The 14,938-nt window shown below is 41.7% G+C and overlaps 1 protein-coding gene across 13 annotated transcripts in view; it reads right to left on the reverse strand.

The window, feature by feature from the left end:
- Window positions 1-14,798, reverse strand: part of mycbp2 (MYC binding protein 2) — a 63,493-nt gene extending 48,695 nt beyond the window's left edge. For all 13 annotated transcript variants that reach the window (XM_075479273.1, XM_075479270.1, XM_075479276.1 and 10 more), the window contains exons 1-9: window positions 14,102-14,798; window positions 10,630-10,705; window positions 5,264-5,479; window positions 3,385-3,538; window positions 2,948-3,144; window positions 1,557-1,799; window positions 1,371-1,442; window positions 1,108-1,204; window positions 937-1,010 (exon numbers count right to left, since the gene is read on the reverse strand). In XM_075479273.1, the coding sequence (XP_075335388.1) occupies window positions 937-1,010; window positions 1,108-1,204; window positions 1,371-1,442; window positions 1,557-1,799; window positions 2,948-3,144; window positions 3,385-3,538; window positions 5,264-5,479; window positions 10,630-10,705; window positions 14,102-14,373 (1,401 nt within the window). In that variant the 5' untranslated portion in view covers window positions 14,374-14,798. The remainder of the gene's footprint in view (window positions 1-936; window positions 1,011-1,107; window positions 1,205-1,370; window positions 1,443-1,556; window positions 1,800-2,947; window positions 3,145-3,384; window positions 3,539-5,263; window positions 5,480-10,629; window positions 10,706-14,101) is intronic.
- Window positions 14,799-14,938: the final 140 nt, after the last annotated feature.

A 14,938-nucleotide genomic window follows, 5' to 3' on the forward strand; every position in this document is an offset into this window, starting at 1 on the left:
AAAAGGGATGTAGGGTTGCATGGGGCTTGTCTGCTTTTCACAATGTGGTGATGATGATAAAAGCCATCTATCGTGCTTTCAAGTCTGCAGTATAGAGTACATGAGACTGTTAGGCCATTAAATTGTAACTGTAAGTGGTTTGTGCAGTGGTTGCATCTGTTAGTTGCTCACTAAAAATGCATGCACCCCTCTCCCACACACACCACCCCCTTGATTAGCCTAGGAAAGGCCTTACTGCGACGGCAGATGTATGGATTCCACATCTGCCCCTCCCCCACTCACATTACAGAGTGCTTATGCAGATAACTGCTTGTGAGATTAAGCCCTCTAGAGAATACCCACATGTGATGCCACCTCCCTCATACACAACACACACACACACACACACACACACACACACATTTGCACAGTCACAGCTACACCTCCCTCCGTTGCACAGCTGGTGATCAGTTGAGGATCCTTCTATGAGTCAAGGAGTGACAGGGTCTTAAACTAGAGGAAACACTTTCCTCACTGACGAACAAAATGGGAAATGACAGATTAAGAAAGAGACAGTTTACAAATTTGCAATTATGCAAAAAGGTGGAATTGGTTTCGGGGTCTTTATCTCTTTGTATTCACCTCAAGCTCAACTGCTATTATGTAGTTCATTGTGACAGAGTCAGAGGATTTTCGAAGCCCAGACTAATACACTTGAGATCGCCTGCAGAGAATTCAACAACCCCTACAATTTCATAAGAAGGGGAAAAGCACTCATCAATGTGAGCTTTCTCAGCTGAGGGGTTTTTCTGTGATCGGTTGTATACATGCACTCATGAGTACGCTGACTTATACGAACTTCAATACTTTCTTCCTTTAATAAGCCCAAGACAGAAGAGGAATGCTGTCATATTAAGTTTTAATTAATCTAAAAAAAAATTATTTTTAAAAACTTACATCTTTGCAGGCGGTGATCTGATTTATATACTCTCCATCTGTGAAGATGATGTTCTGTCCATCTGAATGTTGACCTGCAAAGAGAAGAAAGTGAATACAATGCCATTTTGTTTGACTTGACCTCCATTGAGTGCGTGGTGACGTAAGCCAGTAAAAAGGCTTTCTCATCACCTGGCATGGTGACCGCCCCCTCGTGCTCCAGAGTCTCAGGGTTGATCTTGATGGCCGACATGCTGTGGTTACTTGTGTCCCGATACAACAAGTACCCCTGAGGACACAACACAAACATAAGTGACTCTCACCAACATGACATATCTGCAGCTTGAAACCTGTAGCAGGTGAGATATTTGACACCTGCCAAGCTTTACAGGCAAAACAAAAGTCATCCCAACTTTAATAAAAGCTAAAAGTTAAATGGAAGTTCCGATACTCACCTGAGCAAAGCCCAACCATGACCTTTTCTCTTTTCGATTCCTGATTCGGGAGGTGGAGTTGTACACATGACCCTGTGGGGTATTGAATACATGTGAGACTAAGAACCGCTGACATTTTGATTCTTCTGTTTCTGAGAGTATACACTGGATAATCCCTAGACAAAAGGCAACATGCATCTTGCATACCCTGACAGTCCCACTATATCCTGATCCAACTTTGTAGAGTCCGTCCTTGCAGAGCAAATAGAGGAAGGACCCATCAGTCTGTAGAAGACAGCGCTCATCTTCGTCGATGGCCACCTCTTTTAGGACCCATTTGTTCATCAGAGCAGCACGCTTGATGCCATTTCCGAACCAATCCTGGATCTGAATTTTTCCCACCAGGACAGCCTGCACACTCCGCTGTAGTGCATTCAGTATGGTGGGGACCTGGTTTGATTCAAAAGGAAAGGAAAGAAAACCTCTGATGAGACATAACAGGGCATATATATCCGTAAATCTGTTATACACCCAGCGGGAAGTGCTTGGTGAGCTTCCTCATTGCTGATTTTAGTCAGACTCTCATAATAATGACACTGTTTGGGGTTTTTTTCGATACATTTGTCATTTTCACACACACTCTCAACATGTCCATGGTAGCAAACTACACATAAAACTGATCTCGCTACATTTTATTCATACAAAAGCAAACAAATACACAGGCGCGCACAGCATGAAAGCACCCCGCCTGCCCCTGTGACGACTCAGAATCCAGGAACCCACTCAGTAACTAGAAGATGAGGAGCCATAAGAAAAAAAATACATATGCACCTAAAGGTTAAAACATGTTCTTGATCAAAGAGCTTCTCTTCTAATTAGTAATCTGTGTTGAAGATATCAAATATTTAGCAAGAAACTGTTTTGACTTGAAGGCAGAAACGACACGAGAGAGAGAGAGTCTGAAAAGACAGAGAGACAGAGGCAAGCAGAAGATCAGATAATTGGCGGAAGAATCCAGTCAGAGTAACATAATCAAACGGGAGGATCGGAGTGGCTTGACATTCTACGAAACTCAATTTGAGCCGTCCAGACACTGCCCTGAGCCTCTACACTCAGAGGAAATGCATGGATGAGCCAGAGGTTACTTATCCAACCCAAAAAGGACATTTTTTGTGCTCAAAAGCAATCGTACCAATCTGGAGGGGAAAAAAAAAAAAAACCTGAACTGATAAAAAAAAAAAAAATGAGAGGTTTCAATTTCTTTGTGTGGAGAGGGCATAGAAAGTTCAAATTTAAGTGATGTAAAAACATCGTCATTGTGCCATTTCTTTGACTACAAGATCATGTGGACGTTTAGGACAAAGCACATTTGTTTGCTATGAGATAGAGGTCTGAACAGGTGTTGAGTTCAAAATAAGACTGCAAAACCTGGTTACTTGTTATTAACTTTGTCCTAGCTTAACAAGTAAGCAGTGAGTGCAGCGATAACCATCTTATTTTATTTTTTTTTCTGAGATGCAAAATAACGACGAAAAAAACTGAAAATGATACACTGGACTTGTTGAACGCAGCTTCATTCGTAAGAACTGACGGATTACCTGTATTGTCTGGCAGGCATGGCTGCCGTTATTAGTGAGAATGGCAGAGACGGCCTGCAGGATTTTGCCCGTGTCTCCCCAGGCCACCACAAGACTGAAGAGGCAGGCGCAGGACAGGGCTGTAATCGTTTGTCCCGTTGGGTCATTGGGCCCTGTGCTCCGGACCGTGGTCTCCAACAACAACTGGAAAAGAGATTCTGACGAAGGAAACGGGTGGTGGAAAGGTTGGATAATTGGGAAAGAGAAAAATTATAGGACAATGTATGCAAGGCTCAACAAATGAATAACCAAAAAACCAAAACCTCTACTAAATATTGCCGAGTAAAGCATCTAAGCTGCAACAGCAAATCTTCGATGGGGTCCTCATGAATGAACAGTTTAAAGCTTCAAAGCCACAATCTGTTGAATCTCTTGAGTGGAGGCATGTTAAACTTTACCTAGCACATCGGGAGGCTCAGTCTGGAAACCTTCAGGTTGTTGTCCCTGCAACATGTCCAACAGAGCCTGAAGGCTGCGCCGGCACAGTGCGGAGTGAGAGAACCGGGTCTCTTTTATCAGCTCAAACACCCCACACAGGCCAATGCCGATGATCTGCGGACACACAGAAAGAATCCCATTTTTACAAGCTTGTGAACACCAACCTGCCAAACCACAACCCGAGTTCAAGTTCACTTCATTTTGTTGCGATGCTGCTTAAACATCGATTTGAAAATACTGCTGACATAAAGGAGTGGATGAATCGCTCTCCTGATAACAACCTATATTCCAGTAAGGTCCCACGGTACGTTTAGAAACTACAGCTCACCATGGTTATTTTTTTCTTTTTTCTTTTTTTTTTAAAGACCATCTCAATTGGCTGTGTGAAGAAGGAAGGCAAGCGGAGGAGTTTGGCCTAGAAAAGAATGCCATTCTCAGTCTCTGTCAGAATGACTCATTACTGAATCAAGTAATGCTTCTGTGCAACTTCCTATCCAAGTGACCAACTTTGCCTCGTAAACCGTAAAAGCTTAGAATCGTTAGAGAAGGTCCATTTAAAAAAAGCGCAATCCAACGACTATCGACAGTCTGAGGCAGAGATATGACAATGGCTTCCTGAAGAGTAGAAATTCTTGTAAGATTTTTGCAAGTGACAAAAAGATATTTCATCAATGGTTACATCTGCTCTCTGTGTTACCCATTGGAAAAACACACACACAAGAACAAAGACTGTCAACATATGGCTCATCAGCAACAGTTGTTTAAATGGATTTAAAACTAAATCCCCCCAAAAAATATTGTATCATCAAAAGCTTACTGCATTTGCCTCAAAGAGGATAAAAGTGTTCCATGTCACCATAATGCGCGCTTACAGATGGAATCCAGCCTTTTGTGAAACGCTCACCTGTTAACCAGGGTTAAAAAAAATACGTCAACTGTATTATGCAACTCAGAGCTGATAATCCAGAGTTACCTTTTCACACATGTAGCACACTATAGGACACATGAGACATGTTATTTTTTACTCTCTCCAAACCACTGATTCCAATTTAAGTGGTGGAGATAGCGGCAGGTAGAACGGCGAAGGCAAGGCCTCCCAATCCAATCAAGGAAAATGCTTAATCTGGTTTACAGAAGGAGTGGCGCGTTAGGGTTAGGGTTAGGGTTAATTCACACTCAGACACGGTACGAACTTTACCCTACGGATTTGTTTAGTTTTAGTGAGACTACTAAACAAACAACACAGAGAGACAAAGAAAAGTGTGGAATAATTGGCTCGTTAAACTGTATTTTGTGTGGTTAATTAGAATTCATCTTTGCCACCCCTGCTGCCTCTTTTGAAGTTGTGCAATTATCTGCGGTAATCTCAGCAGCCGTTTTGCTAGAAATGGATTTTTTTGGTTTCATGTTATCAAGAAGAAATCGACAGGCTCGTTTAATGATCTAATTAATAATGTTTGGATTAGGTTCACTTGAAAGTGTATTTTTTATTAGGAATTTCCATTGTACATACTGTGTAATGTAGGTTCTGAAAACTTATATTTTCTTTTTTTTTTTCCAGATGTGGAATACATTTTGTAAAAGTGACAGCTTAAACAATGAGTTAAACACAACAGTTGGCAGGCACACGGAGTAGAAAAGGGAGCTAACGGAATCTTAAATCTCACAGGGTCGGAGTGCAGTTTGGTGAAATAATTCCAGTTATAACAATGGAAAAAAGATGAGCCCTAATGGAGCAGTGAATCTAACAGATCCCGAAAGAAAAACAGCTTGGTTATCGCCATCATACGAAGCGCTGTTGCCACCGAATGAGCGGCCAACGCAACTCTGTGCTCATACCTTTGGCAGCTTCACAGCTGGCTCGCGGTACTCTTCCTCCTCCTCGCTGTCTGAGTCGCCGCTCTGCACCGAGCTCCTGGAGGCCAGTGCCAGGGAGGCCTCCCTCTGCTGCCAGTCCAGCACACAGTGCCGCACGTTGCAGTAGACATTGAAAGCGGACGGGTTGCTGTGCAGCTTGATGTCCGGCACGCAGAGGGCTCCATCTAGACTCTCGGCCTGTGGAAAAACAGGTAATGGAAGAGGAGAGTAAAAACCTTCACAGGGCAGTTTTTTTTTTCTTCTTCTTCTTCTTCTATTTTTTAACTCAAAATACTGTTGAAAAACATATTTAAAAAAACTTTTCATGTTTTTCATGTCACGTGGACACAAAAACAATTGAATAACTTTGATTCTGGTCTCTCCACTGCCCATGGCTCATGGGGTTACTTAAGAACTTATGTTATGTTATGTACACCCACAGATGATTCCCTTAAACAAACCACACGCCTGCTATCCGCCACAAACTGAATACTTTTTCATCTGAGAACTCGTGAGAGGAACCAAATAAAGGGGACTCTTGACAGAAGATGTTTCTATCATTATCTCTCGTCTAGCCTGGATGGACAGAAACACACCGCCTGTTGTACGTGTTTGGCAAAAAAAAAAAAATCAACTGATTTTAAGTCCAGCCTAACATCTTTCCCCGTTTTTTTTTCTTTTTAATGACAAGAACGATTCCAGACGGATAGATATTCAGCGCAGTGCCGACTGAACCAGCCGATTACGACCTGCCCCATCCACTCCTTCCGAGCATGTAAGATCAACTGTGGTGGTCACTAATAACACAACGATTTCTGAGGACCTCTTGAGAGCCACAGAGTGGTTTGCCTGGTTTGTCTGAGTCAAGAATTTGTATTCACGCTTCAGAAGGCGTTTCATGACCTCAGTAGAAGTCAGTCCCTCTTTTTCGAACGGATTTCGACCATCGTTAGACAGCTCAGTTCAGTTCAGGAGACAAGAAGGTAAAAAAAATCCAATATTACAGATGATGTTGACCTGCTGCGGCCTACTTACAGTAGCTCACCCGATCACCAGAAAACAAGTCATGGTAAAAAAATTCTTCTGCAGAAGTGTCGATTTAACTCGATGGTCATTGTGAACGGTGTCATTTGTGGCCTTGCTGAATTGAGGCGTTTGTAACGTGAAGTCTGCCCTGAATTTCGTATATTAGGCTGACAAGCAGAGAGTTAGAATTTACAACAAAATCATTACACCAAAGCTTAAGCACCTCAATCCAAATAATTACAATGATCAGACAAACTACAATCCAGTAAGAAACTTGATAAACTAACTAATTGATCAGCTTCCTCATCCAACCAAGCGAGGCATTTCAACTACAGCCCCGAGGCGGCCTCCAGAGAATCGCAACGATCGATCGAGCCACTCTTGCAGTGTTGCGCTTTTGGCATCCCAATCACAGAGGGTGATGTCATCTATTTGGGGAGAGAGGTCATTCATTATCAGCTAAAACCAGTGGGGAGGATAGTGGCTCCTTAATCTCATCTGACAATGATCAGATATAGAGGCATCAGAGACACATCATTAAAACGTGACACCTTCAAGCTGTGACGCACACAAGAAAATGCAGATCCAGGTACCCGAAGCCCTCTGCAGCTTTGGGGTTTTCTTCTCACTTTCCAAATAACCAACGAATGACCCAAACCTGCTTCTCGTGTGGCGTGTTCTTTTGTGTTTCCATCTGCTCTTCCCTGATGATTTAATGGCCACATAATGGCTTCCAAAAAAAGGCTACTACAGAGTCCCTGTCAGCACTTAAGGACAGCTACAACACCCATAGGATAAATAACAGAAGCTAGATTAAGAGCACCGTCTTCAAAACGAGAGGCTTTAATAAAAGGGACTGTGCACTTGGACCGCCATGCCAAAAATGTGTTTAACGTGCAACTTTTCTGGAAAACACTAAAATGGGAGAGCCATCCAATATTAGCTTGTGTTGTTTAGACAGGACACATCTGTCTTTCCTCAGAGACATGAAAAAAAAGCCAAACCCAGTTTTGTCAGTGTGTCCTCGTCCAGTCTGATGCCCGTTATCAACCAGCCTTTCAGCCCGGGAACGTGCCTTTCAAGCTGAGTTATAGTCGAGAAACAAACCCCAGCATGTGTCTCTGTGGAACTTTCTACATTACCGCTGTAAAAGGGCATCGTCTACTTACTCACTCACTCTTCTAACCATCTGAATACGAGAACTTTCTGCCAACTCAGTGATAAGAGATCCCACTTCACAGGTTATATTTCTTAATAAAGAATAACAAACTGTTTAAAATGCGAAGCAATCGCTGAGAGCGTCTTTCAATTAGGATGTCAGGAGACAAGTTAAAAGTCATTAAGTGTGCATATCATTCTTCCCAAATAGCATTTAGTGCATAAAGTACCTTTATGTGTGTAACAAATAGGGCTGGGTAAAAAAATCGATTAAATCGATTTTGGATCGATTTCATTTAAAATTTGCATAATCGATTTGTAGGGCATGAGATCGATTTTTTTTTTTTTTTTTTTTTTTTTTCTTTTTTTTTTTTTTCATGAATGATTTTTTTCATGAAGTTACTGGTTCCAATCCACACGGCTACGGTAAGAACCATGTGTTCCCCAGTCCAAGCAGTCATCAACCCACTAATTCTGGGCACCTGTAATTATACCTAGAACTAAGTTAGCTACCATAAAAGAAGTGCTCCCCCAAGTGGCTAAATCTAAAACTACACTAAAACCTACCTATAGGTGAGACTAAAATGGCTCCTACAAATGTATTTAATTAAGTAGGCTGTCACGTTGAATATAGTGTAAAATCTTACTAATACTTCTTTCCACTGGGTGGCTTCAGGTGTTACTAATATAATGTAACAATCTGTTAACACTGTCAAGCCACAGCCCTTTGAAATATTGATGTCAAAATGCAACATTTTGAGGTTAAATCCTGGCGCCAAGAGAAGCAGATGGAACCGATTCGGATCGAATCGAATCGAATCGAATTGAATCGTGATTAATCGATTTAAAGCCCTAAGAATCGAAATCGAATCGATCTAGGAACTTGGCGGTGATACCCAGCCCTAGTAACAAATGATGCCATTTCAGAGAAACAGATGCTTAGCTGTGAGTTGAGAGTAGCACCTACATCAACACATGAAAGGCACAAACAGCAAATGCATTTGATGAAATTTAACAAGGACATTTTTGTATTCATTTCGTAAATTATGTAGTTATAAAGCACCCATGTTGATGATTCGCCACATTCCCTCGTTGCGTTCCCTTATGTCGGACAATTTCATGTTAACAGGCAGTTGTCCTGTGCATTGCAGTTAGTACATCGTCCTCTCGTGTCAGTCCGAGGCGAATTATGTCAGCGAACAGCCGTGCTGCATTAGCAGTTAGAGCTGATACTCAGCTAAAATGCAGGGGCTAAAGTGACATTTACTCGGCTCAACAACAACAACTAATGAAACAGGGGTTTGGGTGGTGGATGAGTATTTGAATGCTAACTTTTTACAAAGTCTCGGCTTTAATTTAATTCTGCCGTATATCTCTAAAGCAAATGGTTATAGTTGCCACTTTTCCAAGCACCATTGTCCTGGTGCCATTGAGCTCTCTGTAAAACGTGTCCTGTTAATACCAAGTAGGCACATTTCATCAGATTTTGTATCATCCTATAATTTTTCTTTTTTTGAGTTTGAGATATGCAAGAATGTTCTTTCTCCCAATTCAATTCCTAAGCAAATAATTCCATGTGTTTATTCAAAGTATATAGTGCATAATAAAAGCATGCAATATAGGCCCTTTTGTGACTAATGTGACATATAGACGAGGGGGTTTCCACAATACAAAGCAGCTAGGACCATGGTTTCATGGTGTGCTGCCCACGGCTTGAATGACTTATTCAGTGAAGAACTTAGTATCTGCCAATCCACTGAAGTATGTCAGACTCAACACTGATGCTATATGATAAGAATTATAGATGTATGAACGGTATTCTTTTCCATTCTTAATTATGCACCAGCACCGTGTTATAACAATTACAGTTTCTTTTCAAAGAAAACAGATCGCGGATCTGCCTATAAACAAGACGTTGCATCACCCTCTTCATTAGGATGATGAGTGTTTACGCCATCTTTTGTTATTATCCCACTTTCATGTTTAAACACAGTGGCAGACAAAGAGGACAGAAGAAGAGCTTTCAAACCTCGGCAGCTTGACAGAGCAAGAGCGAGCTCAACACATACAAATACACTGCTAGTGTAACGGCAACCCACGTTTTTATGCCTACCAGCCAGCCAGCCAGCCTTGCCAACGCCGCACTTCTCTGTCTTATTACAATGTTATAAGTGATCAACTCGCTGAAGAACTTAAATAACAAGTCCACTCTATCTTGCCTAAATCTCTCTAGCATACACCTCCAAACTGATGGGAAAATAAAAACAAAAAAAACATCTTACAAATAAAGTTCAATCTAAAGAGACTACACTGTTATTTTCAAGAGCAATCACATAGCAGAAATGGATCTCTATAATTTATTAGTACAATGTGTTCATTTTCATAATTTAGGAATCAACAATCAAGCACGTGTACCCAATGAAAAGTATACATATGAGACAACCAAATTCTCTGATGCCGGCCTGGTTCCCTCTTTGGATGAAGGAGATGGAGGCAGGCAACCGTTGCCGTGGAGATGTGGAACACATTAGGTCGCTCGGCAACAGGCCATCATGCACAAGTCAGAGCCACTCCCCGTGTGTTTCACATTCAGCCTCTCCAGCTTCATGTGCGGATGGGCTTACTGGCAACTGACCAACGCCAGCCGATGAAAATAACGGCTCTGCCAAACACCCTCAAGACTGCAGAGAATCCGACCTCATCTTTAATCTGACCCTCAATCTGTTCACCTCATTCAGCAGAGTCAATGCAACTGTAAGAATTTATCGCCACGTACATGAGGCTTTGACAGTTGCAAATTAAAACTGTCAGTCAAGTTTTCATTGGTTTGAGGGGAAAAAAGAAAACACAAAATACTTTATGTACATACCCACTTACATTTTTCAAATGCTCTAAATAGCTCTTTGAATTTTAGGTTCAATTATGTTCCATAATTTACAGCTAACAATAATGCTAACAATATAAACCAACACTGCAGACACTTATGTATTGTGTATTTATGAAGAGATATATACAATTAGGATAGCTGGATAAATATCATAAAAGGTATTGACCCTCTACAAACATACGTACAAACTAAATGGAAATAAAAACAGAGCAACCATAGCATTATAGCAAGTGTACTGCAGAATAGCAGGAAACAGCAACAGCAAAGCATCCCTTACCTTTGTTCTTGATTTGACTTTTGACTTGACTTTCTGTCGTCTTTTCAGTTTCTTCTTACTTAAAGCCTTCTTTCCCCTGGAAGCACACAGTTATCAGTCAGCTTTGTAAAACAGATGCTTCTGCATGACATTAAAAGACATTTACATTAAAGGCACTTTAGCACGAAACAACCCATAGCAAGGGCTTAAACCACAGAGGAACTAAAGCTGGATATCATCCCGAGTGTTTCCTTTAATACAAAATGGCTAAAGCACGCTTTCTGCTACAGTGCTACGGCTCACGAAATTTCACTTAACGAAATTGCATGACTACAAAGACATGTCGTCGTCTCTCGCAAAGCTCTTACTATCAAATATCTAGTTCAGCGGGTGAATGGAAGTTAAGGTACCTTTTTAAAAGTCAACATATTCTTCTTCACGGTAGTCATATTGACAGTGTCTTTCATGGTAGTGTCACTTCCCCTTTTTTTGTTTATATAAACTCTTATTCAAACAAGACAGTTTACACTCCAACTAAGCAAACTATACTGCAGAAGCAGATTCATATTGTTACACATAATAAGGGACAGATGGATCAATCTGTCAGTTGATTGTTATAGATAAGTATTTGCCATTTGGAGATGCAAAAGTTGGCAGTTATTAGTACTGTGTAAAAAGAATAGAATGACATATGTAGTCCAGCTACACATGTCAGTGTCGATCCAGTCGATCTGTGTCTTTTGATTTCCAGTAAAACTTAAACACACTTTGACCCAGACCACCCCAACACTTCATCTATTTGGGCCCTTTTTTTTTTTTTTTTCCTCTCTCCAAGGAGCTAAAAGTTTCTTCAGCCCCAAGTCCTACGCCATTTCCACTCAGGTCTAAGGTACAGCATAGATTAGGTTTCGTGGAATTGTAAAAAACAGTGCCTCTTTTTGCTGGTGCGTCAAGGCCACAGCAATGATTACAGTGGCCTGGACAGATAGGGTAGAGTTGAAAAGTCAAAAACAAAACAAAAAATGACCTCATTATGACAACATTAGGGGGGGTTAAGGAAAGCTGGTAGGAGAAATTTACAAGGACTTTGGAAAAGAATTCAACCACACTTATACTAAGCTCTGATGCGGGTCCACATCACTGAAAATACAGATGTTCCATAAATATTCTACAAAAAGTGCTTTAGATACTAAGTCTAATGTAATTTTATTGCACCGTTACACAGAGACTATGAAACATATATCAAATAAGTATAAATATTACTTTATTATATCCTGAATTGATACAATTGAGCACAACTTTACGAGCTGTAGCCGCAAGAAATTGTCCACTGAGCGGTGAAATGGGAAGACTTCAGCTACCATCAGTCAAAATTTGCTAATTTTAAAAAAACATCTATGCAATATTGTGGGTGTTTTTAAACTCGTGCCTCAGAACATAATTGCTGTGAAACCATCAAAAATCAATTATTTACCACTCTAATTTGCTGCTTTGTTTTCATGATCGCCTGCACCCTCTCCTCATCCATTCACAAACTTGCTTCATAACTGCAGCTGACACTGTGCACCACATCTCGCCAGCTGACAGAAGCGTCTGAATATTATGTTTGCAAACAGTAACTACTTAGGCAGTAGGTCTTAAAGTTAACCGATTTTACTATCTAAAAAGGGGATCAAATATGAGATGACTGAAACAGAAATAAAAATGTACGAATAATACTAATGGCTAATCTCAAAAAGAACTGCCTCCCTAAAGCAAGTCATTTTGGTCTGTTCCTGCTGTGGAAAGGGATGGGATCGAGGGAAGAACCCTCCAAAAGTCCCTCGTACCAGGAAAAGGCTGATGCGGTCAAAACACAGTTTTAGCTGATACGCTTCTATATATGAATTAAGGGCGCTGCAGACGGAGAACTGAACAGAGGCAATCAGAGTTAAGGGTGATATAAAACTCAAAACATTTTGCGGAGCTCAATTTTCATTTGTTAGAATCAAATGGCTGCATTTTAGAATGTGGAAAACAAAAACATGACACTGGCTTTATTTGTCAGCCATCAGCCATCCTGCTCTCCAAGTCATCGGCGGCTAGAAAGAACTATATGCTGGGCATTACTTCAATATTTTGAGGTAATGACCAGCCCTACGCACAGGGATGCCTGTGTCTGATTTCACTTGGAAACACAGCGAGTCAATCAGAGGGCGAAAAGAAAATGAAAGATGCTCCAAGGGGTTTAGAAAATAGTTCCCCAAATGTCTTTTTGAGCACAGCCGATCTAACATTTGACTTTGGCTATATGACAGCACGAATGTGTGTTATAATGGCGGGGGGGGGGGGGGGGGGAGCTGCAGGTGTTCATTGATCTGTTTTCTTCACATAAATCCTCACAAATAAGTCATCTTAAATGAGAATGGTTGTCAAAGTAGAATCGTGTCACTTCGGCTGTGCGCCGTTACTTTTAAATGGCAACTGTGCACGACGGAAAGGTTGGAGAACAACAACTGAGTTTTTAAAGGGTGGATGCAACAATAATGCCACACAGAGTACAACCTAACTGACTAGAATGACGTAACTGTATTACCCGCTTATGCTAGAAAAGCAAATGAGTTCATCCACCTCACAGCACATCCTCACCCAAACATGCCTCACATTTCATGCAAATGGGACATGAAAAACAATACAGTGTCTCCCATATGTTTACCGTGTTGCCGAATAGCGAGCCACAGTCAGCCGTTTTGGGTTTTTTTTAGAGAACTGACTCATGTTAAGATAACCTGGGACAAGGGCTTGATGCTCAACGTTAGTTAACGTTAGCTGGCTAACAGTGACGCCGTTGGGCCTAAAAACCACAGAGAGCGATATTAAACAGCTGAGTTGCGTAAAATGTGCAGTAACACCGAGCAGTGGAGGTTTAAAACAGCCTTTTGAGGAATAAACGCGTAATACAAGAGGTGTTTGTTTACGTTTAGCTGGGTGGCACCCACTACTTCTAGCAAACTGACTACTGCTGTAATGACAGTTAGCCAGCTAGCTCTCCACACAGATTTGATTTCTCGTCGTTGTGGCGCTTGGGGGGGGGGGGGGGGGGGGAAATGCCTTTATCGCAATTCCCCTTGTGTTATTGTTTAGCTAAAAATACAGTGTCTAGAGTCCCCTGACTGAAATCACTCGCACAAGGGTGAACCATCGTAACGTTAGCTGGGACTGCTCCCACAAGCTAAGGAAGTCAGTGCCAAAATGACTACAGAGTGAGCAAATCTCTTAAGCTAAATATTAAGTCCCAAGCATATCTGTTTGCAAGTAACACAATGACAGTTATGGCACGTCAGACTTATCACTAAGTCGTATATATGTTAATTAAATTGTATGCAAGTTAGCTCGCTGCTGTTAGCGTACCGCTACGCAAGGGTTAACGCTAGCTGACGGTCGTTAGCCCAGTTAGCCCTTCAAATGACAACAGCAGCCTATGGTATATATATTTTTCACATTAACCACTCACCTTCCTTGATTTATCCCTTGCTCTTTATCATTGATGGCGGTAGTATAAATCCGTCTGTATCGTTCCGCCAGAGCTCGCCCTGAGAGTAAAAGCTGGTACCGAGTCCGACAATCCGACTGGGCTCCGGGTGTCGGGCAAGAACCCATTCCCGAACCAATGGTAGATAAATCGGCTCCTGCTCCAGAAATGACCCTGACACCCAGCCCCATCGACGGCGACAAGGAAGGCAGAATCCCTCCACCGGCGGCCGCTGCCGCAGCAGCACACATCATCGTTTTGCAGAACAATGCATATATCACACACAAGATATTGCAGCCAGATAATATCTGGGCATCAGATGCAATCCACTTGTCACCACATCCACCTCATGTCACATCATTAGTCCACTCCAAGTTGCAGAAATACCACAAATAGCATCCACGGTGCTCAGTTATTATACACGCAAAACGTAGCCAATCTGAGGGTGCAGCTATGGTCTTCCGATCCGACCCGATCCGACCACAGCGTCAACACGATGTTTACCTCCCGCTAATACACGTTTTCTAGACAGAACAAAAAATCACGTAGAATGGCAGACACGACACCCGTCATGACGAAAAATGTTGCGTTTCGGTTTCATTCTTTCCTTGATTATTTCTTGACCCCGAAGAGGCAGCACCCTCAGTAGAGCTGCCATCTTAGCTCCATCATCCCTCCCCTCCCAGAGGGAGTCTTGCGTCGCTAGCATGCCGGGATATTTTCATACAACTAAACTGAGCGATGTTACCATTGATTTATTGAATCAATTACCAGTCGGAAAATAAACGTTTTTAAGTTTAGTTACATTTGCAAAGACAG

Source organism: Odontesthes bonariensis, chromosome 12, assembly GCF_027942865.1.
Source record: "Odontesthes bonariensis isolate fOdoBon6 chromosome 12, fOdoBon6.hap1, whole genome shotgun sequence".
Lineage (NCBI taxonomy): Eukaryota > Metazoa > Chordata > Actinopteri > Atheriniformes > Atherinopsidae > Odontesthes > Odontesthes bonariensis.